Source organism: Nannospalax galili, unplaced genomic scaffold, assembly GCF_000622305.1.
Source record: "Nannospalax galili isolate Female #2095 unplaced genomic scaffold, S.galili_v1.0 scaffold1097, whole genome shotgun sequence".
Lineage (NCBI taxonomy): Eukaryota > Metazoa > Chordata > Mammalia > Rodentia > Spalacidae > Nannospalax > Nannospalax galili.
The window spans coordinates 589,513-616,107 of NW_008340640.1; the positions used below are offsets into that span (position 1 = coordinate 589,513).

General features: G+C 39.7%; 1 protein-coding gene across 17 annotated transcripts in view; it reads left to right on the forward strand.

Annotated features, from left to right (window-relative positions):
* The window catches only part of Tcf4 (transcription factor 4), a 353,045-nt gene that overhangs the window by 162,921 nt on the left and 163,529 nt on the right, over positions 1–26,595 (forward strand). For 12 of the 17 annotated variants that reach the window (XM_008835657.3, XM_008835659.3, XM_008835658.3 and 9 more), the window contains one exon: positions 18,481–18,542. In XM_008835657.3, the coding sequence (XP_008833879.1) occupies positions 18,481–18,542 (62 nt within the window). Of the gene's footprint in view, positions 1–18,005; positions 18,378–18,480; positions 18,543–19,809; positions 19,957–20,132; positions 20,150–26,595 lie in introns of those variants that run through there. The other 5 variants (XM_008835662.3, XM_008835663.3, XM_008835661.3 and 2 more) reach the window with 5 other exon arrangements.

The window sequence follows — 26,595 nt, forward strand, 5'->3', positions numbered from 1 at the left end:
TTACCATTCAGTAAAACAGAAAGTCTCATCAGTTACCTATTGAGGATTTTACAGTGACTATTTTTTCCTTGTTGTGCAATTGAAAATGACTAGGTTTTGATTCCTTATTAATCTCACAGTTACAGGATCATATTTTACTTCCATCTCTCGCTTTGTTTCAGCTTTGGTTTTGTCACACTTCAGACATGAACACGGGTGCACACATGTGTATGCCTGTCCATGTTTGGTGATTTTCATGGCTCTGCCTCCTTTTCCTTTAAAATCTGTTGTGTTAAAATGGGAGGCAGAAGAAGGTTTTACCCCCCCCCCCCAATTTTAGTTTTCTTTCTTTTCTCTGTGGGCAAACTGCCATCCAGATGGTAGAATTTCACCTGTAAGCAATCTGAAATGATAGGTTAATTCTAACACTTTGGAGAGCTTTTTAGATTTTCTTTTCATACAGTACAAGAAGTGCGGAGTAGCTGCTGAAGATAATGTTTCCTTTTTTTTTTTTTCTTCCTTTCCTGTTAAAACACTTCCTGCTGTGATTGGTTCTTTCTTCCTGACACCAAATCAGTATTGGGGGCGCAATTAAAATCTATGGCTCCAGGCGCTTTGCTGTTATTATCCAGACCACATCTGATGTAGTCTTTGACCACTTCTAACACGTGTAAACGAGGAAGTGACGGTGGAAGAGAAAGAGCAAGTGGGGCGCAGCAGGTTAGTGGCTGAGACGCAGCTCCTTTTAATTTTATAAGCGGAACGTTCCGCTGACTTTGATAAATTCACTGTTAGCTTTCTCCGCCCACCAAGTTCACAAGTGTGTCCCAACTCCTAAGTCCCGCCCAGCATGGTCCACACATAACCCTGAAGATTTGCTTTTTTTCTCAGTGTGGCTAGCCCCTGGTGGCTTTTGTGACCAAGGGAACTGGAGAAACACTAGGGCAGAATTTGCTCACCTGTTATTAAGGAATTCCTGGATTGGCAAAGCACATTTTGAGGATATTTTGTAGACAAGTGTGTAAAGCAGAGAGTGACTGTGATTGCTGGAGATTGCTGCTGAATCTACAAGTTTGTTTTCAATAGGCCACCCTCTTGTTTTTATTTCTAGAAAACTTTGTTTTCAAAAATGGTTATTATCAGCATAAAATCTGGCGAAGGCATCGTCCGTGTCCCGTGCGCCCCCCCCCCCCCCCCCCGCCCCAGTGCCTCTGGGAGAACACTGCCCTAAGTCCTCTCCTCCTGGGATACCTGTTAGACCTGGAACCCAAGGCATGGACAATGTGTTGCCTTTGCTGTTTCCTGTTTTGCACACGTTAATTCCTCTGGGTATTTGCTTTTGGAAGCGATTAGATTTCCACTGTCCAGCAGCAAGCCACATTTACTGGAGTTATTGAACTCTGAAATAGGAAACCTGTGGGTGATCAGTGTTACTCCTGCTCTGAAGCCATTGCCTCTGTCAATGAGAATTACAGCCCCATGACTGAGAACGTTAAAGCAGTTGTTTCACTGAGACATGGGAAGGTTTTGTTTCAGGTATTGCAACAAAATCAACATTTGTTTGTGGGCAGTGAAGCCAGGGTGGCTGCCAGGATTCCCAGCCAGTTGATTTTCCCATTTCCCATGCAAAGTTCCCCATTGGTTGAGGGTCTGCTCAGAGATTTCAGTGAATGGCTGGTGGAAATGTTTGGGAGAACATTTGCGTATCAAAGCAGCCTAAATATTTGCAAAAAATGTTTGCTTGAGAAAAAAGAATTCACTTAGGATTAGGAAGTAACTGCTTAAATATTTTTAAAGCATTTGTGATTTCCTGAAGTCTGTTACTCATGAACTACACCATAATCTGAATTTCAGGGGTCAAACAGGAATCCAAAAATTTTAAAGTCTTGTAAGATAATCCATGTTTTGCTTTATGATGAATATCTAAAAATCTATATTTACATATGATATAAAATGGAAAAAATACCCTAAAAGATGCAAATATATTTTAAATGATTATTAATGAATCTATAAAACAAAAGACCAAGGGCCACATGAGATGCTATGTTGTTGAATAGTTTTAATCTCATTCCCTTCATCTGCTTTGGATATTTTCTCTGTAAAATGCAGTGTACTGCTGTGCTATGCTGCTCTCTGGCAGAGTCCATAAGCTTTTGTAAAAATGGTAGTGTTTTGAATAGCAGGTCTGTTTTGGGAGGTAAAGATTTTAATTTAATGTGGACACTCTTGTGTGGTCATGATTTGAACATTAAATCTTTTTTTGTAAGGATTTAAACTTAATACCGGTATTTTATTTTTGTGTGCAAGTTTTAATTGCACTTGACCTATGATTTGAAAACTGTCTAGAACACTCAGTGCGGGCCAGTGTTTCCAATTTGTTAACAATGTAGTAGTTGAGCCCTGACTATCAGTCTACTGAAAAGCCCCTTGGATCAGGTGTTATACTACCATCTGGACATTTTAATTACTAATAAAAAGGTGGGTCTAGATGCACAGAAAAAGGGTCTATAGAACACAACAGTGCCGCATGCTGCTCTGAGGTGGAAGTATATAAACTAGAGTGTGGGCAAGTGTAACCTTTGCTCTGTATTCACCCCTCTGAGCTCAGGATTCTGGCTTCATTTTCCCATAGGTCGCTAACATAGTACCAAAATAATTTGCTATTTTTCTTGACTAAGAAATAATAATGTATAATATGCATCTACTTGTATTCCTAAGTAATGCATACTTATGCTTCATTAATGGTCATACTTCCCTAGGTGATATGTGGTAAGGACTTGACAAAACATAGTGTGGGTACTAGAAGTAAGCTTGGGCAGGAGATTTGGCTCCTCTGCTTCACTGATGTAAGTAAGTCAAATCAATGAACTATCCCGAATTTCCTTTTTGGCTCACATGATAACAGCTATGACACCCATCTACTAAGATTGTGATGAAGGTCACAAGGGCATGTATATTATACAGAATTATAACAGTTGTTACTACAAAATGGAAATTACCAGTTCATGACCCATATATTATCTTCTAAACATAATTCAATAAATTGTCTTATATTAATAAGAAAAGTGCAAATATGGGATTAATTATTACTAAATGGTAACTTTAAAATTGCTGAAAACATGTTACAAATTTCAATATAAAGCACTAAGCCATTTTTCTAAAGTATATATGCTCTTTGAATCAATGTTACTCTTAATTAAGGCAGAAACAGGTACATTTGAGTGAAATAGTGACCCTCTGGAGAAATGAAGAGTGAAAATAATTTAGGGAAATGAGTCTTAGTGCCTGATCTTTTTGAAAGATGTGTGCATGTTTCTTTTAACCATTGTGAGTTTCGTGTTTGCAAACCAGTGTGAATACCTAAAAGTTAATCATTACCATTGAGAACCTGCCTATCATTATGTGCGCGCGCGCGCGCACACACACACACACACAGAGGCACAGAGACATACATCATATAGTTTGCTTAAGAATGTATTATCTTCAGAAAGTGAAACTCTGGATACAATTGCTATTGAACCACATGAGCTTAGACACTTTCATAGAAAGCTCTTCCATCTTTTATTACAGGTCCATTTCTTCCTTGAGAATTCCTTGGAAGAAATAAGAACATTTGCTTTCTTTTGAAGAAATAATGGGAAAACAGTGTGCCAGGGTGTAATAGTTGTGTTGTCCCTTTCACTCCACCTTCCTCAGCCTCAATGTAATGCATACCTAGATTGCAGTATATAATTTATGTTACATTGCCCTAACAAAAAATACTTAATATAGGCAACTCAACTTTCATAGGAAGAGTGGCTTAGATTGCTTTAAGGATTGTCTCTGGGACCAGTATTTGTGGTGTTCATGCGTTCTGGTGACATTTCATTGGACACGATCTCCATTTAATTCATTCATTTGGTAGATATTAAGTAACCACAGAAGGAATGGGAACATGCCCATTCTGACTGAAGAGCTTATGAGATTATTTTAGACTTAAGAATGGAAACTGGTTGTGTTTTGTGCTCGACCACTTTCATTTACATGTTCCAACCTAATGACCAGTTTCATTTAAATAGTCTAGTGAACAGCCAGATTCGACTTGTTATTTATCGTGAAATTGAAAAAATGAGGCTACAGGTCCCCTTTTCTGAAATGCCATTTGATCATACTAGCCCTACCTGCCTTAACTTTTCGATTGCAGCACCCACAGTCATGAGATTGTAGAATATCTTTTAAAAGCTACTCATCCAAAGTACTCAAATGAAAATTTGGGGGATAGCATTTACAATTTGGAAAAAAAAAAAAAGTAATTCAAACTAAAATGTGTAGCCAAACTCCTTAATTGTGATGCATTTGCCCAGCTCCCCTATTCCATCGTTGGGCCTGCTCTCATGCCATATGGCCTACCATGGAACATTTAACTTGTCAGATATAATGGATTGTCCTGGAAGCAGATTTTTGCTTTGAGCACTCGGCTCCTTTCTTGCATTTCACTCTCAGCTCCAGGCTGCAGGATGAAGGATTGTGGTGGAAATGCAGAGAGGAGGCACACAGTTGATTCCCCTGAAGAGACTGACCTGTGTGCCTCAGAATTTTACCCATGTAAAGAGGCATTATCCCCGTCACTGGCCTTAGCAGGCTGCATGTCAGAATCATTTAAATTTGCCTGGACTTAACAGATTGTGCAAACAGTTCAGAATTGAGTGCTTAGGAAGAACAAAACCTCGTCATTTTAACTTATGCAGAAATGGTGTACCACATTGGCTAAAGGCTGCATATTATTTGCCATGACCTACATGTAACCTAAACCACCTGGTCTGTAGATACTGTAGATGAAGTTCATCTCTCAGGTCTGCAGAGAAGGCTAAAAGAATATGCTTAAAAACTCACCTGATGGAGATGCCTCATGACTTCATTGTTTTTGTTTGGGGAGGAGAGGTGAGGTTGAAGTCATTGAGGTAGACAGACAAATGGCAGTTAATTATCCAACCTTGCCTCCAATTTGAAACTTAAAGTGGAAACCCTCTGCCTATTATAACCTATTTGAAATCAGAAGCCAAACTTCCTGTGAATTATGTTTTCCTTTTGTTTATAACAGAAAATGATGTCGGATTTGACCTTTATTTTAATTTAGTATCCCCCCGCCCCCTTTTTTCCCCTATTGTTTCTGAAATCTCAAGCTTGGAAAGTGCTAGGAGAGATGGGTGAAGTTGGCATTTTTAGGAAAACTTCTTAAATAACAATGCCTATGGATAGGTAGATACATATGCATAGCTGGCAGGGCCTTTTGTGGTATGACTTTCTGTAACCCCTAAAGCAAATAAAATGTAGTGACTCAAAACAGACTGTGGCTCTAACCAATCAAGTATGAACTGTGGTACAAACAAGTAGCTTATGTGTCCAAATTCAAATATTAAACGCTAGGTTATAAGGCTACAAAAATGAATGGATTTGTATATAGCATATGGGTAGATATACAGTAAAAGAAATGCTCTTTCAAAGAATAAATTAATATAATTCACAAAATGTCATGTTAGAAATTTAGTAATTTACTTCTAAAAATAAGTGTATTATGGAGAATTCCTAATATAAACTACATAGGCCTATTAAAATCACAGTAGCCCAGAAAGCCAGCATAAGCTCACTTGTATACAAAGAATTACTTCTTTTTAAAGAACAACTTTTCATGACACAGCCAAGAAATCCCTATTAAAGTTGGCATTGAATAATAATGCACTTGTATTTCTTAGTAATCCTAAATAGAGATTATTTTGGTTGCTGCTACCGCTGATAGACTGTGCCCCCTCCTTCACATTTGGTCAGGTTTAATACTGGATGAGCTTGGGGAGTGCCTGGCCTGAGGCAGCTCTGTTGGGGTGTGTGCGCCCTCTTCTGGCCACTCAGATTGGAACTGACTGGTTCTTCTTATCTTTTCCTTTTCAAGGTTGGGGTGTTTTTTGTTTTCATTCTTGTACATTATTCAAATATTTTCAGTGATTATCAATCACTTAACATTGAGTATGGCTGCTAATTCCTTCTCGGAAAGTAAATATGAGGTTTTGTTTTTGGTGTAGTTGGTTAATTAGATAGCACTTACTAATAGTAGTTCAAATGACTTGTAAAACATAAGACAGTCTTGAGCTTTTAAAGGGTTTATTTTATATTATTCTTAATCATACTTTCATAGTTGCTGTTGGCATGGTTATTTTTTAGAAGAATTCTTATTTTTCTAAGTTGGGAATGGAACTTCAGAGGGGATGAATGAAGGAAATGTAAAAAGCAGACTATACTCACCCAGGTGGTAGGTCATCTCTGAAGGAGAACTCCCTGTTTGGAGTTGGTGGTTTTCCCTTGCTCCTAGGAAAATGCACTCATATTGCATCCTAATGCTTTATGAAATCATTCTGAGTTTCCTTGAAAATCACAATAAGCGATGCTTGCCCAAAGATTGTAAGAATGGTCATGTGAGGGAACCTTTTCCTATTGTATGCAGAGTATGAGATGTTAAAAGAACAGATCACTCATGGTCTCTTGGTCCCAGGCCACAAGACCAAACAAGAAGTCAAGGGCAGTTAACAAGGGAGGAAGCTACCTCTCCATCAGTCTTGGTGGAAAGTACCCTTCCTGGTACTGAAGAGCAGGCCTTTATAAAAGGAACATATTCTTAAGATAGCTACAATCTCTGTTGATACAGCTCCATTGCATTTGCTATAATAATTACATTTGTGTAAATGATTTCTATGTATCTCTGAAATTATGTGATTGAATCAGTGTGATAATCATGGTAGAAGACCATTGGAGTTTACAGCTCTTTGTTCTCACACTGCAAATTTCTGTTACCTAAGCAAATCCCACCGGAAATTCCAAAGCCTGTGCCTACAAACATGGAATGATCAAAGAACTTATACCAGGGAAGAGGTGAAATGTCCCACAAGTCTTACCCAGTTGTCCTTCTTTTTGGTTTTATGTTCCAGTTACTTTAACATTTTAAAAAATATTTTATTTTTTATTATTTTTTTTATGTGTATGAGTGTATTGCCTGTATGTATGTGAGTGCATCCATGTCGTGCAATTCCACAGAGGTCAGAAGATGGTTTCAGATTCCCCTGGAACTGGAGTTAAGGACAGTTCGTAGCCGCCATGTGGGTGCTGGGAATCGAACTCGGGTCCTCTGCAAGAACAGTCAGTGCTCTTAACCACTGAGCCATCTCACCAGCCCCTAAACATTGTTTTGTAGTAAATCATATAAGCATCAGATTTTATTTATTTTGATTTTTTTACATTGTCAAATAATTGGAATCAACATATTCAGTGCCACTGCAACCTGTTGTGATGTCTCTATGGAGCTTCAACGGTGCTCCTTCCTGTTGCCACCTTGTCCTCAATGACGTTCTGCCTGGGGCTCTTCTCTTGATCCATGACAACTCTTCCTGATACCCAGTACTGTACTTAGTCCTTGGTACTTAGCGTTTGAAACTAATGCACTTGAGAATGATGTCTACCATGGACCTTCCATCTTCTGGTGCATGGCATGCAGAAGGTACCCAACAAATATTTGCCCATGTCATAGTTTTCAGATTTCTTTCATAACTTTTCAGATGATCAGTTTTGCAGGTTTCAGACTGGAGGATTGCTGTTTGTGAATGGACACATTTTTTTTTTTTTTTCTTGAATGCTTTGAAGAGGATGGAGTCATTCTTCTGGCTGTTCCTTTCTGCTTCCGTTTCCTGAATCCCCTTTTCTCCACCTTTCCTTCTGTTCCTTTTTATGCTCCCTGCCTTCCTCCCTTGACAAAATCATTCTCCTAGCTTCAGTAAACAGGGCGCTTCTCTTAAGCATCATGCCACAAGTTTACATGCCTGTGTTACTGTGCTTGAGCCCTCAACTCAAGTTAACAGTAGCTCTTGGTTTCACCTTGTTTCTTCTGTTATTTTGGTCACTCTCTTAAAGGGATCATCAAGAACCCACAAAATGTCTTTCTTTAATTCTAAAAGTTAGCAGATTTCCTACATTTTGTCTCCCTTACAAATACTCTGAAACAAATTTTGAATTCTGGACTGTTTTCCCACAATTTCATAGTAAAATATAGCTCAATTGTATTTCAGTACTAAATCTAGAGAAATCTTTATGCCATTACAGATATATAGATAAAGACAATTGGATTATCTTCTATCTGGGGTTAAAAATACTACATACAAGCCAGGCGTGGTGGCGCACGCCTTTAACCCCAGCACACTGGAGGCAGAGGCAGGCGGGTCTCTGTGAATGTGAGGCCAGCCTGGTCTCCATAGTGAATCCAGGACAGCTAGGGCTACAGGGAGACCCTGTCTCAAAAAGACCATATATATATTACATATATAGATGTCTATATAATGGTTACATGTATTGCACATATCTTTATTTTCTGAGTTGGGAATGGAACTTTAAGAGGGATAAAGCATAGAAATGTTGAAATATGAATATCTGTGTCTCATAGACATGTATGTATGTATGCATGTATTTTTGGATTCTGTTCATGTATGAATATGCATTATTTAAACATTTTTCACAATGTCCTTTTTTGTTAGTTTTGTGTAGTCATATTGTATTAAGGGTGTGGCTGGTGTAAGAGAAGACTTGCTCTCCTACTGCCTCAGCCTCCTAAGTGCTGGGATTACTGGCACATGCCACCATGCCCAGCCATTGCTATCATCTTGTTAGTTGTGAACTCAGCTTGAAAATTGAGGTTAGCACTCATGTGTACAGTGCTCAAATTTATAATTGTTCGTTGTAGTCAGCCAAATGCCTACATACGCATCTCCTTTAGCGTATCCAAAGGATACTTGTTTTCTGGTTCACTTTGGTTTATTCAGAGTTTTAACATTTTTATTTTCTATTTTACTATTAATATTCTATGAGGCTCTTTAATGGACAACAAATAACTTATGAATGAAAGTGATTTATATAGTGAAATGCTATTGTTGATTTTCTTAAAACTTGTGGATAAATTCCAAAGCATTTTGCCAGGCAGCAAAGTCTAATTTGTATGATGTTTCTTCCCATCTGCCCAGAAATGTTGCACAACTCCTCTGATGAAAGAGAAGGGAGTGCCCACATGCTCTCCTTTAGTGGGGTCTTGTCAGGTATCCACAAAGTATAGACAGAGGAGATGGTCTGGGTGAATGGGACCTTTAAATTCACACAGGGCTCTGAGTTCTATCCCAGAGTTCCATCCTATATCCTAAAAATGATACCACTCTTGAGATATAAGTGGAGAGGGGCAATTTTGGAACATTGGGTCATAGATCTGATAGCAGGGAGCAGCCTTTCCTAAACCCCAGGGCTTGTGTGGTTGGGGGTCTGTTGTTTATTGGGTAAATCAACTTGGTCATGTGAAAATAATTTCTCCCAAACAACTGGCCTTCATTAATGAAATGAGCAAATTTAAAGACCTCATTTGCTGGTAGAACTAGGTTTCTTTGACCACAAGATGTAGTTGTCTGAAAGGGACTTAGAGACCATCTTACCTATTCTGTGAAAATCACTCTACTTTTTGTAATCCAGCAGGTTACTGCTAGATTCATTGGCACCGTAATCACTTTAACCTTCAGAGATATGGGTACCACTTAAATTGGTTATCACCATTGAAGTCTGATAACATAACTCCTGGAGTTTTCTAAAAATAATAATAAAACACAGGTCTGGACAGTTGGCTTAGTGGGGAAAGTACTTGCTGGACAAACATTTAGACCTGAGTTCAGATCCTCAGCACCCATGTAGCCAGGATTGTGATGCATGTCTGTAACCTTAGGACTGGGCAGGCTGAGACTGTTAGATCCTGGGGCTAGCTAGCTAGTCATTCTAGTTAAGCAAGCAAGTTCCAGGATCAGTGAGAGAGACCCTGTCTCATCTCAAAAATAAGAAATTGAGAAGAACATCCCATCGTCAACCTTTACCTTCCCCACTCACACCCACTCAAACAAGTGCACTTACACATATGTACACAGCATAGGTGAGAGGGGAAGGAGGGAGGGAGGGAAGGAGAGAGGGAGAGAGAGAGAATGAATGAATGAATGAATGAATGAATTTTGGACCTTACTTTATTTATCCCAGGAACTTGATTTAAAAAAGGCTCTTACTGATGTACTGATGATCTTCTTGATTGGCAAGCGTTCTCAGCCATAGATTGAAAATGTGAGGGTTGCTTTCCTCCACACATATCCTGAATCTTCTCTTCTACTTAATAATGCAGCAGCAAAATATTTTATACCTGCTTGCTTTTGATATCTGTATTACAAGATAATGCTTTCCCCTGTTTTTTGCAGAAAACTATTTTTGTGCAAAAAAAAATCCTTTCAAATACAAATGCTATTTGTTCCAAAGCTCCACAGTCCCAAATTGCCATCCTTTTACTCATTCCTCTGAGACTCAAATTGCAATAAAAATATAAACTAGGGCAGGCAACAATGTGGAGTTATTATGCACATATAGCCAGTGGTAAGTTACTCATTAGAAGTAAGTTGAAGGCTTCTAGGGTTTGCCCTTCATCCTCAGGGTCTCCAGGGAACCCTTGTACAAATTGCTGATTCAGAAAATCATTACTTGGGTGGTTCAAGTGGTACTTTAGTGGCCTTAAGGAGTTATTTGACACACCTCCCCAAACAGCTAAGTTATCCCCATGATTATGTTGATTAATTGCACACTCTGTGGAATTAGTGTTATTTTCAGTGAAAGATTTTCCTGCATTTGGAAAATAATGCATAAAAGTCCTGCGCTTTCATTTGGTAACACGTAACTTCTCTGCAAGGTCCCAAGTGAGAAGACCGTTTGGGCTTATGTTGTCCAGGGCACATGGAATAACCCCAAACAATATTCTCAGTATTGTCTTCTGGAGTGAGAAGGTGGTTTTTGATGTGCTGGAGGTTGTTCACTTGAAATGTATATCTGGGCGGACCTTTTCTTCCAGGGATTTGAGAACACTTAGGCTATATGAACCCAGTGAAAAATTGAGGGCTACAGGGTGTCAGAGTACAGAGAGAAGTGGGATAGTGATCATTACTACCATAAGTAGTGCTAACATCTAGAACAGTCCTAAGAGGTTGCTGTAGAGTAGAGCTTTGGTTCTGGAACCAGAAGCTTCTTTTTGTTTCAGCTTCTAATGTCAGTATAACCTGAACCCTATCTGCTGCTCAGACTTTCGTCATTTCACTGGCGTCTTCTACATAACAAGGACTAAAATGTCCATTTAATGAGTTCCTACAGTGCATAGTATTAATTTAAATTGCATTACAATACAGTACAGTGCTTTACATACAGTACAGTGCTTTGCCAGCGTCAGCACTTTAATGGATGAGGCGGTCCCTTAATGAAGAGTTTGGCTAGGGCTTTAAACATTCGGTATTCATTGTGTTTTATTGCTCATAGCTCTGAGGGCAGTACCTAGAACAGGGGAGGTAGGTGATTTACCAATGAGATGTGACCCAAAATTTTTGTTTCCAGAAGCATCAGACAGACAGACATGGCTTTGGTATCTTAGTTTTGTGCCTAGAAGAGCATCAGTTTGGGGGGAAATGGCTAGCTTATGTTCATTTCCCATTACCCCTGTGCCATAGGAGTTATGTTCTAGGTCACTTTCTCCCACTTTTCTTTCTGTCGCCAGTTTAGGAAGGAGGGAGGAAAAAGAATGCCTTCAGTTGTAGATTGACTAGTTTATTTGGTTGAACTGGGTTGCAATTCTTTCAACATGAAATTTATTTTAGTTTGGAATTTTAAATCCCTGAGGGAGATGATGGGGTTGTCCCGGTATAGACCTGTTCTTCAGGAGAAAACCAAATCTTGTCGTTGAGATTTTGGATATATGATTAGTGATATCATTGAGGACGTACTACTCTCCAGGAGAGATTGAAGCCAGTTGAATATCAACAAAGAATCCAATTGATTTTATACTAATTTAAGTAAGAGAAAAATTTAAAAATTGGCTTATCCTATTTCCTGGGTAGGAAACTGCAAACATGCATTAACCTTATGTATTCTGGTATGTTTTCATCATAGTAATTTCCAGATCTTTTCAAGACTTGTATGAATACACAGAAAAGATGGAATGGTTGCTCCGATAATTTTGCCAAACACTGTACTAAATTAAATTAAATTAAAAACCTTCACTGCAGGACTTGTAAGAGCCTTTAACATGCTAGGATATAAGGTAAACTATGGGGAAAAGATTACAGATAGCTTGTAACAGTTCCTGTATCCTTTTAATTAGTTTCCCATTTGACTTCTGGAGCCTGTTGTGGGATTACGTTTCCGTAGAAGACAGACACTTGTGAGTGATGCTGAGTTGCTCTATGTTATAATTATGTCTTTACTCTCATTCTTCTTCGTGCATTTTAATACACAGTTATAGTCCTTACATAGGGAATGTGGAGAAATGCTGTTTTCTGCCATGTTTTTGTTAATTACTTGCTTTGAGTTAACATGGAGACGGTGGCAGTTAATTGTGAGACGTCACAGGTTCCGTGTATATCATTTGTACAACTATAAAATATCTAGAGACCTTTTAGAAATAAAACACCATGTAAATGTAAATTATCCCCGCCTATAAGACACTTTCATTAATTTCATATCAAATTCATGAGTGTTTTGAGCTCTGGGATTTCAGAGTCTTCGGTATTGAACTCTGGTTTATTTATGCTTTCCCCCCAGAATTTAAACACCAACAGTAATGTAAGCATAAATGGCAGGATTTGAATCCTGGCTCGGTCACATTGGTCTGTATGGCCTCAGTCACTTTTCTGTGCCTCAGCTTCCTCATCTGTAAAATGGTGTTCATGTTGCTTCCATCACTATGATGTTGTGCAGCTTAGTCAGTCTGTGTACATAGAGCCTCCTGGGTGGTGGCTCCTGTGAGGTGAGCTCTCAGCTCTTCCTATTTAGGTAGGGGATGAAAAGACAGCCATGTAGATGAAAGGGTCTTAAATAATCACCAGTGTGTATTTTTATTACCCCTGAAACTTCTACTTACTGCTTAATGGAGTAGCCTTTTCAGTACATTTTAAAAAAAAAGAAAGAAAAAGAAAAAAATTAATAGGATAAGCAGAGATGGGTTGGGGCTGGGACGAGGAACAGAAATTTATTCTGAGGCAAGCATGTTTACGATGAGTTCCCTAGTCTGATGCTGGGGAACAAAAGGCTCATTCTTCTGTTCCCAGAACGAGGATTAACAGCAAAATAGCCTTGCTGGTATTGTCCTGCAGGATCAGATAATTTTTCATCAAAGCTTTGAACAAGAGGCGGTGTTCTACCATAGAGGTGCGCCTGTTTCTGTGGTAGGCAAAAACAACTTCCATTTGGATATAACCATCAAAGGTGCCTTTTTACAAAGAAAAGGTTACATACCTTAGTGTGACCAGGTTGTTACCTTCCTGACCAACCACCAGAATGATAGTCTAAGCCCCAGCTTACCTCTGAGAGTCATCTTATAGAGAAGTTGTCCTTCTCTGTCTTTGGATCTTTCCTTGTGGCTTTGAAACAGTGTGTGCACCCAGGTGCACTAATTTACCACAGGTGAGTCTTCCATTCTTGTGCATGGAATGGGTTTATGAGCTTGTTTCTCTTCATGTAATATTTTCATTATTATCCAGTTCCCTTACAACAGGATACCATGGTACACTGTCAGGAAAATCAGAAGTCAAATGGCAAATAATAGAAGAACATATAAGGATTGAATTTGGATTTTTTTAAATAGTTGCTAATCACACTACCCCCAAATTAAAACAACAATTATTCCTTCTACTTTTGAGGAAAACATGATAAAATTATCACGTAGGGATCAGCGAAAAGATTGGCCTTAAAAATTGTAAATGGCTGATATTTTCTGCTGAGATTAAGTTTTTAGTGGCAGCAGAAAAAGCAAGTGAATCCTTTATTGATTGCCATGTGGTACCATTCTTAGTAATCACATTTAAATATAGATTTCAGCCTTAGGATGGGCTGGATTTGGACAAAGCCGATGTTGACTTCCTGGATCCTTAGCTCCTGTGGACACCGACCTGTTCTAGACAGGAGGCTGCATGTTGATCTCCTTTGTCTCCAAGATTGATTGACGGGTGCAGTGTCTGCTCATTTACAGCATTCTTATTTAATTGAAAAAAAAAATGGTGACATAGTATTACATGGTTCTTTATACATCGTATTTGGAGAAGAAAGTTGTTTAGCCAGTGTGTGGACCTGGCCTGTGGGACCCTCTCTGTAGCTTTCATTCAGACCTCTCTATTCATCATTAGGTCAGACCATTCTCTTCATGCACGGGAATCATCACCAGCAGCAAAATTTGACATTTGGTCCTTTTAGGTATAAAGATGTATCAAATACCTGAGAAGAGTTGTTTCTGGTATATATTTCACACTCCTCCCAATTTATGAGCACACACAAATGTTTTTAACGGGTACTTTTAGTGTTTAAAACGTGGACAACAGTACTCTGAGCAGTAAAAGACTTGAGCGATGAACACTCCCCTCACGCCTCTTTTCAGTGGTTTTAGCCATGGGGCTTGGCACTGCCACCACTGTCCTTGTGCCAAAAAATATCCGCAGCGCCTGTCGCATTCTAGTACTGGAGGGTTGTCTCGAAAATCCCGCAGTGAGTGCGCAGGGCTTGTTCATCACCGCTATCTCTTTCAAATATTTGGAAAACGGAATCTTGAGCTCTTTCAAAGTGCCCGTTGTGGTCGTGGGACTCGGAGTGGGTGGGTAGGTGGTAAAGAATGGCGAAAGGAGGAGAGAGGCTCTGTGTGCCGGCTAGTTGATAGAAGGGACAAAATCCATGCCTGACACAGAGTAAACACAGATATTTGGGGGCTTTTGTGTTCCTCAGATTCATAGTTACTTGAGGGTTCTATTCAAACATGTACATGTTATCAGTGCTCTTGAAAGTTTTGTTATCTGAAGCCAGTGTTCCAGTGAATTTAAATAGGAAACCAACATCAAGACCATCTCTAATTTTTACTGGGCAATTTACACAATGCACACACACACACACACACACACACATATATATATATATATATGCATAAACACATATAATTTTTTTTTCTGGAAACTGAGGTGACATTTAAAATGGCCGCTTTTATCATTTGAAAAATGACAGGGTTAAAAATCTGATGTTTGAGAGGTCCTGGGGCTTTGTCTATAAACTCTAATTATTTTGCTCCCAACCAGGAGTTTGAACTCGGAGGGCAGATTTATAGTTGAATTTGGAAACAAAAAGCTTCAGTAAAGTTAAAGGCTTCCACTATCAGAATGAAATGCATTCACCCATGATCTCCAGAGCGATCTGCTTGATGGTAAAAGTGGATGCTACCGATGAAACCTTCACAAGGAGCATAATCCTTGGGAAAAAAAAAGGCCACCTCCCAGCCTCCTGCTGGCTGCGCTGCCTCTTTGGTACCTCGCAGACTTCGACAGAGTCCTGGACGGGTGCCCATTGATGTCATGGAAACACTCAAATTACGGAGAATGATTCATGTCTGTGCTGGTCTCTCATCCTCCCCCACACAAACAGGAGTAGATTTTAAACCCTGACAACTTGTAATTTGCAGTGGGTTTATTTTTGTATCTGGATAAATATTTTTTAACAAGCAAAATTAAGATTAAGCAGTCTGTATCTGATATGATAGTAAAGAATTTGGGCCCGTGGAGCCAACAATACTTTAGGGACTCTGTGTGGTGTGAATTCTCCTCCTCCTCCCCCACCTCCCCCCTTCCTCCTCCTCCTCTTCCTCCTATTCCTCTTCCTCCTCCTTCTCTTCCTCCTCCTCCTCCTTCCTGTCTCCTCCCCTCCCCTCTAGCCCCATGCTCTTTCTTTTCCATTTTCTTCTCCTTATCACATTTCTCTCTCACACTTTCTTGCTTTTCATATTTTAGACCTTCCTATTTGCATTATCCTAAATAGAAGGTGTAGCCCCAACTTATATATTTGTAGTGAGACAAATTTTGGGAGGAAAATTATTTTCTCTAATTCTGTGTTTTAAGAGTCGAGTTTGGGAAATATTATTGGAAGGCAAAAATCCTTTAGAGAATCACACACCAAAAAAGACATTTTATCTTGTACCTTGTATTTTATAATTTTGCAATTCAGTGTTTGGAAATTACCAAATCACTGTAGTAGATGTTCAATTTCCTGCAAGGACAAAGCTCATTCTTTATTTTTCTGTCCTTCTGTCTGTGGGCCATGAAGTGGTTAAACAGTGAGTGTTGTGTCCAAGTCAAATATGTCATGGTGTGCTGACGATTTCATGTATATAAGAGCTTAAGGGAAGACACGTGTCCTTTGGTATTGCACATAAAGGTCGAGCCTTTTCTGGTAGTAATAATTATGAAGTACAGTTAAAAGGTAGGAGTAGCTTACATGACACAGATGAGTAAAGGGATCTGTGTGTGTGACCGCTTGCATCATGGTCTCAGATGAGTGCACCTGCACAGTCATTACAGCCAAAGTTTCTTTCTTCCCTCTCCCAGGTTTGATACCATGTGTGATGGTGTCTCATTTCACTGGAAATGATGCTGATTGATTTTTATACTTTGCACTGAAGACAATAACAGAAATATAGTGTTCCTAAGTTTGAGATTTGTTAGACATAGAAAATCTTGTGGGTTTGGGTGTAAGACTCAGAATATTCAGTTGTCTTGCAAAATTGCTTTCTGTTTGATATGTTAATATAGGACATAGATATGGGATACACTTTTGGTCAGAGATAAAATTTGATGCTGGGCACGGTGGTGCAAGCCTTTAATCTTAGCATTCAGGTGGGAAGTAGAGACAGGCGGATCTCTATGAGATCGAGGTTGGCATGGTCTGCATAGCAAATTCCAGGCCAGTTGCCAGCTGGGGCTACCAGGAGACCTGTCTTAAAAAGCAAAACATAAAAAGCCAAGCATGGTGGTGTATACCTTTAGTCCAGCACTCGGGAGGCAGAGGCAGGCAGATCTCTATAAAATTGAGACCAGCCTGGTTTACATGGGAAGTTCCAGGCCAGCTGGAACTACAGGGAGATCTTGTCTTAAAGAGACCAAAAAAAAAAAAAAAAATCTGAAAGATACATTCTCTGTGTGCTGTCAAGTGGGTTTGTATACTCTGATGGCATTGACACTGACCTAAAAGAGAAAATGACTAGTGTTGCTTTCAGCATTTGTGTTGAATTGAGAGGGGAAGTTTTGAAGATTGTAGACTTTAAAAGGATATTGATTCAGCTCCTCAAGAGACAAGTTTTGGGGGCTGGAGAGATGGCTCAGAGGTTAAGAGCACTTGCTGGTCTTGCAGAGAACCTGGGATTGTATGCCAGCACCCACATGGTGGCTAAAAACCATTCGTAACTCCAGTTCCAGGGGATCCGACGCCCTCTCTGTCCTCCACAGGCATTGCACAAGATGGCTGCGCTTGCATACACATAAAAAACAAAACAAAACAAAACAAAAAATATCCAAATAATAAAAGAGACAAGTTTTGAATTTTCCCTTTGGGATAAAAGAAGAGTATGATGTGATGATCTATATAGTCCATCTCAAAGCCCTAATCTTGAAGGAAGACATGGCCATCAGTCTTGGATGGGGTGAGGTCTTGAGCACTGAATTGTCCCACAACCCCACAATCCCCCCTCTTCTGGTAAGAGCAGATTTCTAGGGCGACCCTTCAAACATCATTAACAAGATGCAACTACACTGACCTCTTGCAATGTGATTGTTTTTCTGTCTATTAAAAGCTAAACAGAAGAAAAAGTGTAACTTTGGTTTTATCCTTACATATGACTGTGTTGTAGCCTTGGGTCTTTACATGTCTGTTGAACAGTCTACAGGCACACATGGAGTTGTTAGAACTGGAGCAAGACATTCATCCAGTCCCCAGTCCCCAGGCCTGGTGGGTCTCCTGGTAAAACCTGAACTCGGGTGTGGGTGATTTTCTCAAAGCCTTCTTTCCCCAGTGTGTCTTCTGTCATCATCGTGATCATGACGGGGCTCACTCCTGGGAAGGAGAATTTTGAAAAAGGAGAGAGAGAAGGGGAGAGAGCTTAGAATTTAGAACAGTTTCTTTGCTCGATTCACCATCTGGAGAGCCTGTGATTGATTAGCTTTGGCCTCCCCATTAAGTGTCAATATAATCAATGGGAATTACCAGGCTAGGGTCATTACATAGATCATTTGCCTGCTGTGTAAATAAAAATGAAATTGTTCAAATTTTGTGAGAAAGAAAGAAAGTGAAAATAAGGGATGACAATTTGTTTGTTAGAGAAAGTGGAGACCACTGGAATGACAGTTTTTGGAAGTGTGGAGCAGTTTGGCTAAGAATAGGAATGAAGGGTATTTTTTTCCAGTTTTTCGTCGCCAGAGTGAGGAAGTGCTGTTCGCTCTCTTGCTTGCATACATTGCCAGTAGTGCCTACTTTACGTATGTAAACATCGGGGAAGAGAAGTAGATGTCTGTTACCTGCAGGAGAGTGTTTTTTAAAGGAAAAGCACGATTTATACTATTTTATTGTTTCTCTTGGCAGGTAAAACTGAAAGGGGTTCATATTCATCTTATGGGAGAGAAAACTTACAGGGTTGCCACCAGGTAAGTACCACTCTTGACTGGGGCACAGGTGAGAGGTTCAACCTGGGAAGTGAGCTTTTTTTCTCAGATGTGATTATGCGTTTTACCCTGTGACACTAAGGTGCAGGGGTGGAGAGCCTTCTCAGGACTGCCTTTAAGGAATAAAGCAATTCAGAGCTCAGGGCTGATAAACGTCTGGTTTTTAGGTCTCTGCCGGGTCAGAACGACATCCACTGGCTCGTTTTTATTTTTTTTTAAATCATCAGCCAGTACCCCTGGCACTGTTTGCAAACTAGCCATGTTGGTGAAAGTGGGTCTATCAAAAGAGTTTATTTGCAATTAAGAACTGAACAATTTCTTACCCAAGAAATACTCCGTGGAGCCATGTGTCAAATCCTGGGTTCGGGTGGCTGCTGCCCTAAATTATAATTTTCTTAGGGGCTTTATGATGTTGTGTGATAGCAGGGTGGTATTGAGGGATAAAAATGTCTGTGAAAATATGATTTGTTGTCCCTTTTTGTTTCTGAATTGTTTTTGGCTGGAAGTCAAGGCCAGCAGGCTAACAGCGAAGCCGTCTCAGGGGAAGCGTGCATGAGCTAGAAAAATAAGAGCACTTTAATTAAATAATAAAATGCCAGTGTAATACAAAAGTATAGCGCGTGTGTGTTTGTATCTGTGTGCCCTCTGCATCTGTATACTCTTAACTCTCTGGAAAGAACCCATTTCTGAAAAAAAAATACTATCTATAGGCAAAGTGGACGCTTTCTCTCGTCAATTGAAATTTTATAAATGTTTTCTTCTTGAATTTTAATTTCTTTATTAATCATAGTCAAGCTTATATTTTTTAATTTATACTTTTTAGAAAAGCACTGATTTATTACTTTAAAAAAGCTCTTACTGAAATGTGGTATTACACTTTTAATAACCAAAGCTCATTACTGTTTTATTCTTCACCCAAAGAAAATGTACATTCTTTTTTATGTCGGGGTGGGGAAAAAAAGGATGTTTCCTCTGTTAAACTCCCTCACCAGTTACTTTAATGATATAGGAGAAAAAGCCCATTTGAGATTTTTTTTAAAACAACCTGTTTAATATATCCTTGAAAACTGTAAGCACCCGCGTGCTTTAGTAATGAAACAGGGTGTCTGAAGGAAGTTACTTCATGTTACCACTCATCTGTCGTGAAAGGTGGAATCCTGGTGGGTTGGTTTTGAAGGTTTTCTCCCCCCCCCCGTATACATTTGCATTTTTAAAGTTGACTCCTCTGGCCCACTTGCCAATTCATACTCGGCATCTAAAAGATTTGTTGGGATGAGCTACACAGCTCTTGGTTAAGAACTCCTGCCGGAGTGCAGCCCATGGCTGTTTGCTTGGAAAGAATTCTGCAGGAAAGAAATTTACAGCCATTCCAGTGCAGCGGAAACATCTTTGGAATGTGAGTGCACATGTTCGGGGCAGATAGCCTGGGCAACAAGCCTCACAGTGCTGGGTCTCTGGTGTAAAGCTCTCAATTCCTGCAGAAAAGCCGGTTCCTGTGGATCTGGTTTCTGAGGGTCAAGGCAGAGGTCGCCAGAGTTTTGGGGAGAAGAAAGTTGACAACATCCTTTCTGCAGATGGTCATGGCACAGGTCTCTGTTTTCGCTGGGCCCCTTTCGTTGGTCATTGAGAGAATAGGCTTCCTCGCCCCTGTATCCTTTCTTACTAATAGGAATTGGCGTGATTCCTCACAGACACAAAGATTTCCTCTGCTGAGTAAGCGTGAGGCCCCTGAACTTGGGAAAGCATCATCCAGACCCTGTGAGTCTGTGTGAGCAGAGCACAGACCCTCCTCCCTGCATTTGTGGGAAACTTCCCTCTGGTGAAACTGAGCTAAAATTTTTTTGTTGTTTTTGCAAACACAAGGTGAGAAGTGGAGAGGGACATGGGGGGAATGGAGGTGGTTTGCCTGGCTTGTGTGAGGGCTGAAATTTGGGGGCCTTGGGAGGTTCCTTTTGAGTCGTTCATATCCAGGAAATTTCTTTTGTATGTTGGAGCTTAACTGCATCTGCTTTTCTTCAGAAGCCCGGAACGTAGCTGGGGAGCGTGGGGATGCCTTCCTCCTTAGTTCGCTTCATGTTTGTGAGTTTTGCAAGAACGGGCTATCTGTGTGCTCAGCATGGTCGCAGCAGTGTCCACCCATAAACAGTGGGGTACTTAAGGATAATGAAAGGGAAATGTTGAGAATTCCTTGCATGGGGAAGTAGGGCCACGAGAGGAGAAAGTGTACATGTTCTGGATTTCGGCTTTCTGTGAAATTTGAGAAAAGAGCAGACCAGAGTGTTTTCAGGGAATCAGTCTTTCTTGAGCCGCATTGTTCTTTGAATCCCTGTCTACTACACCAGCTATACAAACCAAAAAGAAAGGCAGAATCCCTGTGTCTTGGGCTTCAAGTCTAAATAGCAGATCACAGCTGAAATGCTTCCCCAGTGTGTAACAAGGTGAGTGACTCTTGGGGAGGGGAGCTTTTGTTTTCGCCTGTTTGCTACATTATTGAGATGCTGGACAGAAAACCTTTAGATGGGGTGCCTGGGGAGGAGCTCCAAAGCTGCCTTTTCATATGATAACAATGTAGCCTGTGGACCTAAAGGGATGAGCAGTGTTTTATGGGAACATGCTTATTCTAGTCCCAGTGGCTTTTTGTTTGCTCTACAGAAACAGTGGTGGTAAGCAACAGGTAGTAAAACATTGTCCTGAAGGGTTTATTTATTATTGTGAGATATATAGTATTTCAAAAGTACATCAGCATAATATTTAAATACGTTTACACATACACCCAACAATGTGTTTCTCTTAAGAATTTAATGTTAATAGTGATAAACACACAGCTTTTTAAAAATTGATATTTTCACAGAAAAATAAAAAGTCTGCAGGTTATTATCAATTAAGTTGTTTTCATTAAAATTGGGTAATAATATGAATAAGTGAATCAATGCATTTCCATGTGAAGTTATCAGAAAGAGACTTTGAGACTTTGGAAGTCCTACAGAAAATGAACCCATGGACAAACAGAAGTGGCCAAAGGAACTTTTAAAAGTTCTCTCACTAAATATGTGAAAGCTAATTCACATCCAGTTGATGTATGGAGATCTCACCCAGGCTTAAAACTTTCTTGCCAAATTACAACCTCATACTACTTTTACTGGCAACGAAAATAAAATTTATAATGGAAAGTCTGACAGAAACAAAAATGGGTGAAAATATGCTTTTTCACAAGCTAGCCCAACCTTAATCCTGTAAGAGCCAGTACCCAATTCCTAATGGGCAGCATCGTAACTAATAGAAGGGAAAAATATTGTCTGCTTGCTTTTGGTATCTTTTTCTCTGCTTTAAATAGGATGTTTGATGATTGGCAGACTCTTTGTTTTGCCAAATTCTACTGGTTTTAAATGCAAGGTGAGGTGGACAGCCAATTATTAGAACTTTTCACCTTGAGTGGAAGTTTGGCATTGGCGATCAGGAGATGTTTGTGGATGTAGTCTAAAGTCCTGCTTTCTCTATTAGCGTTCCCCGAGAAATAAGGGGGGGAGGGGTAGAAAGAGGAGAGGAGGAGAGGTATGAATGATAGCCAGAAAGCTGAGTGCTGAGACCAGTCAAATTAGTATCTTAGGAATTGGCCTGACCTGCTGTACCAACTCCCCTGGTGACTCAATATGCAACTAAATTTGAGCCTTTCCTAGAATGTTCTGTGGAATTATCTATTCTTTTAACTTTTAATGGCACTTGTTCAAAATCTGGCATTCCTACTGACCTTGATATATCTTTTAGACTTCTTGCCTGAATTAGATTATTCAAGGCATGGAAGTATATTACATATGACCTTCATTTAAAAGGGAGTGAAAATTAGTGATATGTTGAAAATCCACAAGATGCCTTGAAATCTTTATTCAGAATTCCGCTATGGCACATCTCAGCCTATACCCCGTTTCCTATAGTAAAGTAGCGAAGGCCAGCATTACCTATATCCATATTTCCTTCCTTGCTGAGAAGTACTCCAATAGGACAGTGCTAATAATATTATTTGAGGCTTAGATCTTAAAACCGATGGAGTAAACTTAAAAATTATGCTTAATTAATCTAGTATAGGCTTGTTAAATTTCAGAACCTTTAACACTGTAGAGGAAACATGTTATTTCTATGTGTAACTTAGTTCCTAAGCCTTCTCATTTGCAATTAATTGAAACTAAATATGTTGATTCTGAAATGCACTATACCTTTAAGTAAGAATTGAGTTTTCTTCTGATTATTTTGATTTGGGGGAGGATACAAAAGCCAATACGACTGGAATAATGTTAAAGCTTTGGCCTTTTAAAAAGTTTTTCTTGCCTAAAGTCAAAATAGAAAGAGCTTAAAAAAGGTACGGGACCCTTTTAGTCTGTTGTGAAAATGGCTAGTTAGACCTTGTGGGAGAAGAAACCCATGCTGTTTTTCATGGGATGCTGTGTCAGAGTGCTTGCTCTTGGTCTCGGTTCAGCCTGGATCCCCGCATTCTCCCTGGGAGCCTCTTCCATGCAGGCCTGCTGTACACCCCTTCAACTCTCTGCTTTCCCTTTATGATATAAATAATGGCAGCTTTACAAATATGTTTGTTGACTGTTGGCTGCCACTAGGTTCCAGAAGCCCCGGAGGGCAAGGGCCACGTCTGCTCTATCTTGCACTATGTGTTGTGCCGGGCAGGTTAAAACTGTAAGATCGGTTAAAACTGTAAGATCTTACACTTTTTTCCTCAGGGTCACTGTATAAAATCATTAGAGGAAATGAAGTTTGAATAGCAGTGTATACAAACCATGCAGTGGGCATCTTTTTTTTTTGTGCCTATGAAGATCAAGAAATAATATTCAAAGAAAGTCTTTTGGAAGCATTTTCTTCTAATAAGGCTCTCAAAGATCACAAGTCACTCTCTGTAGAGGTACTCCAAGTGCTCTGAACTGACTGTCCACCAGGTGGTTTCACTGCCCTCACTGATTTTTATGTTGTAATTTTGCCATTTTCTTTTACATATATAGCTGGCATTCTTCTGTCAGGAAGAGTGTGCATGTGGCTGAGCTTGAAGAAGGGAATCACAGACGTTCTGTCTTTCTGGTGGGTTTGTTATTGGAACCAAAGGTCAAAATCTTGGTCTGATCATTTGGATGGGCCAGAGTGAACAGCAGGACAGGATGTTTGCAGTCAGGATGACTTTGGATATCCCTAGCCTGAGTTTACTCTAAAGATGTAGTCAGGTTTAGGTATAACCTTCTCCTACCCAACATTAACAAGAAGGGGAATTCGTCATAATTCATATTCAAATTGCTTCAGTTGTCTTCATGAAAATATTCTCATTGGCTTCTTTTTTAAAGTATACATTGCATTTATGTGTGACCTTTGGTTTCTGTGTCTCTTTATAATTTCTTTCAGACTAGAGCAGAGCCCGTTGTGTTGTTTGGTTAGTTGGTTTTCACTGATGGCTACCTCCAAGAGACCAGGCTGTTTGCCTTAAAAAAATCCCCTTTCCTAGAAACCTGGGAATATTTCTCTGTTTAATTTGTTCATCCCTTGTTTGTCTCCATGCTGAAAATTAGTTCTAAAGGTTTATAGAAATTCAGACTGAGCACTTCTGTGTGAAGGATATCAGGGTGATATGGAGAGCTTCATAGTCACCTACTAGGACTCTGTACTCATGGCCACACTGACTGGATCATTTGGTTAAATAGCCCCTCAGTCACTCTGTTAAAAAGAAAGCTTGTGCAAATGGCAGATGATCCATTTCTGTGCTGACTCTTTGGTACTAAGCAGATATTCCTTTTCCCGATAAGCTGATCACTGGATGGTTTTTAGCATGCACTGTTGATGCTTCCCTGAATCACTGGATTTCAACGTGGATTTATTTTAATTAATTCATTTGTGTGTGTGTGTGTGTGTGTGTGTGTGTGTGTGTGTGTATGCATGCCTGCATGCGTGTGGGAGACTTCAGGTATTTTCTTCTATTGACCTCTGTGTTATTTTTTGAGATAGCATCTCCACTAAACCTGGAGCTCACCATTTCCTCTAGGCTGGCTGACCCAGGAGCCTCTGGAGTCCTTCTGTTTCCACACCTCCTACACTAGGGTTACCATTGTTCCCTGCCATGCCCTACTTTTATGTAGGTGGGTTGCAGCTATGCTCTACAAAGCTGCTGTATTAAGGATCAGCAAAATACTGGAAATAATCCCTGCCTGGTCCAGATGTGGTTGATGAATTAATGTAAAAGTGTGTAAATTTCTGAAAGGTACTTTGGGCTCAGACTGAAGGAATGCTGGAAAACTAATATTAGGTGCCAGTATAAACCTTGGAGTGACCTAATTATCCTCATTTAATGACCTAAAAAATGGTACTCAAAGAAATTACAGAAGCAGACCACAAAATCACACTCTGAGTTAAGTTTCAGAACAGGTTTTGAACTCAAATTTGCCTGCTCTCATAGACAGTACTCTTTCAAATTGGGGCCCTTGCCACCTAAGCCCATGATTGGGCTTCTAGGCCTCTGAGGTCTTTATTGGGTACTATTTAGAGAAAACATACTGAGTAATTTTTATGGTCCCTCAAATTTTGGACTAGCACAGTGTCTATGGCAGAGAGCATCACTCAAGTCTGTTCAGGTTGGCCTCACGGAGGAGGACAAGCCCTACCATTCCTGAATGACCTGCCTTGGAAAAAAAGTAGATTGTAGGAATAATCTACTTTCCAATAACTTAACATATGCGGTTTCCTCAAAATCAATGAGGATTTCTTGTGGAAAGGCTGGGGTGGAATATGCCAGTTCACACCTTAGCAACACTATCAACACTTTGTTTAAAATGTACAGATTATATATTGGCCTTTCCACAATGACACATTTGGATTCATCACTAATCAGGTTACTGTTCTTAAAGCACCAGGAAGGCGTATAGTAAAATTTTTAAATGATAGTGTTAGCAGGCTTTTAAATGTAACCCATTGGCTTTTTTTTTTTGACAATAACATTTAACATTATTGCAATAAATAAAACAACTTGGTTATGTGTTTGGAAACATAGGCCAGTCTTACACAGTTCAGGACAAACAGCACATAAAAAGCCATAGAATGTGGTTTGTGATGTTGTGTGATTACCAAAGTGACAGACATGCAGTGTCCAAATTGTAACTTCAGCAGGACTTGGGAGGATTAACTTTTTTCCTTATAAAAGCATTAAAAGGTTTTTAATAAGTACTAGTAAATTAGGACTATAATTATTCGTTTTTGTATTTCTATTATGATAGAGAAAGGAAAATCAATGAACAACTAAACCAAAATATGAGCTTTCTGCAGTGTGCTCCTGGAAGTTCCACACTGATGTATACTTGTATATCTTGTAGACATCAGGATAGCCCTGGAGCATTTTTCTCTTAAGAACATCCATGTACTCTTAGTTCAGCATCAGAAGAACTCTGCAAAACAAAGTGGCCCAAATATTTATTCTTTTGTCTAAAGTCAGGCACGATTGTTTCGTAATCAAGGAAATGTTTACTGGAACTATTAAAAGTGAAACTCAAGATTAAAATATCAGCAAGACCAGAAGATACCCACAAAATCCTCCCACCTGAAACAAAAGGGTGTTTAAAGCACTGTTAGAGAAAGAGCTCCTTTAGGAGAGAACAGCTATTGAGTCTGTCTGCTGTGACGCCTTACTGCGGTAACCTGCTTGCCATCCGTGTAGTCCTTTAGAAAATTGTTTGTTCACTTTGCATGCATATGTTGACTTGTTTCTATGTGTGTCCACTCACAGATACACTAAACTGAATGTCCTGAAACCTGGCCCTTTAGTGCTCAGTGTGCTAAGGGTTATCTACAGCAGGAGATCACAGAAAGAGAGAACCCCAAACATATAAGACAGTTCAGTTGTATCCGCTTCCACATTTCAGTCACGAATGTGTTGCTTTTTTCAGAGCATGACACGATTTGTGTCAGATAGTTCTTGTACTTAATAAATGGAGAAGTGACATTTTGGTTAGGTTGTAACTTTAGGTGGATGCTTCACCATGTGTCCTTGAGTAGAACCTGT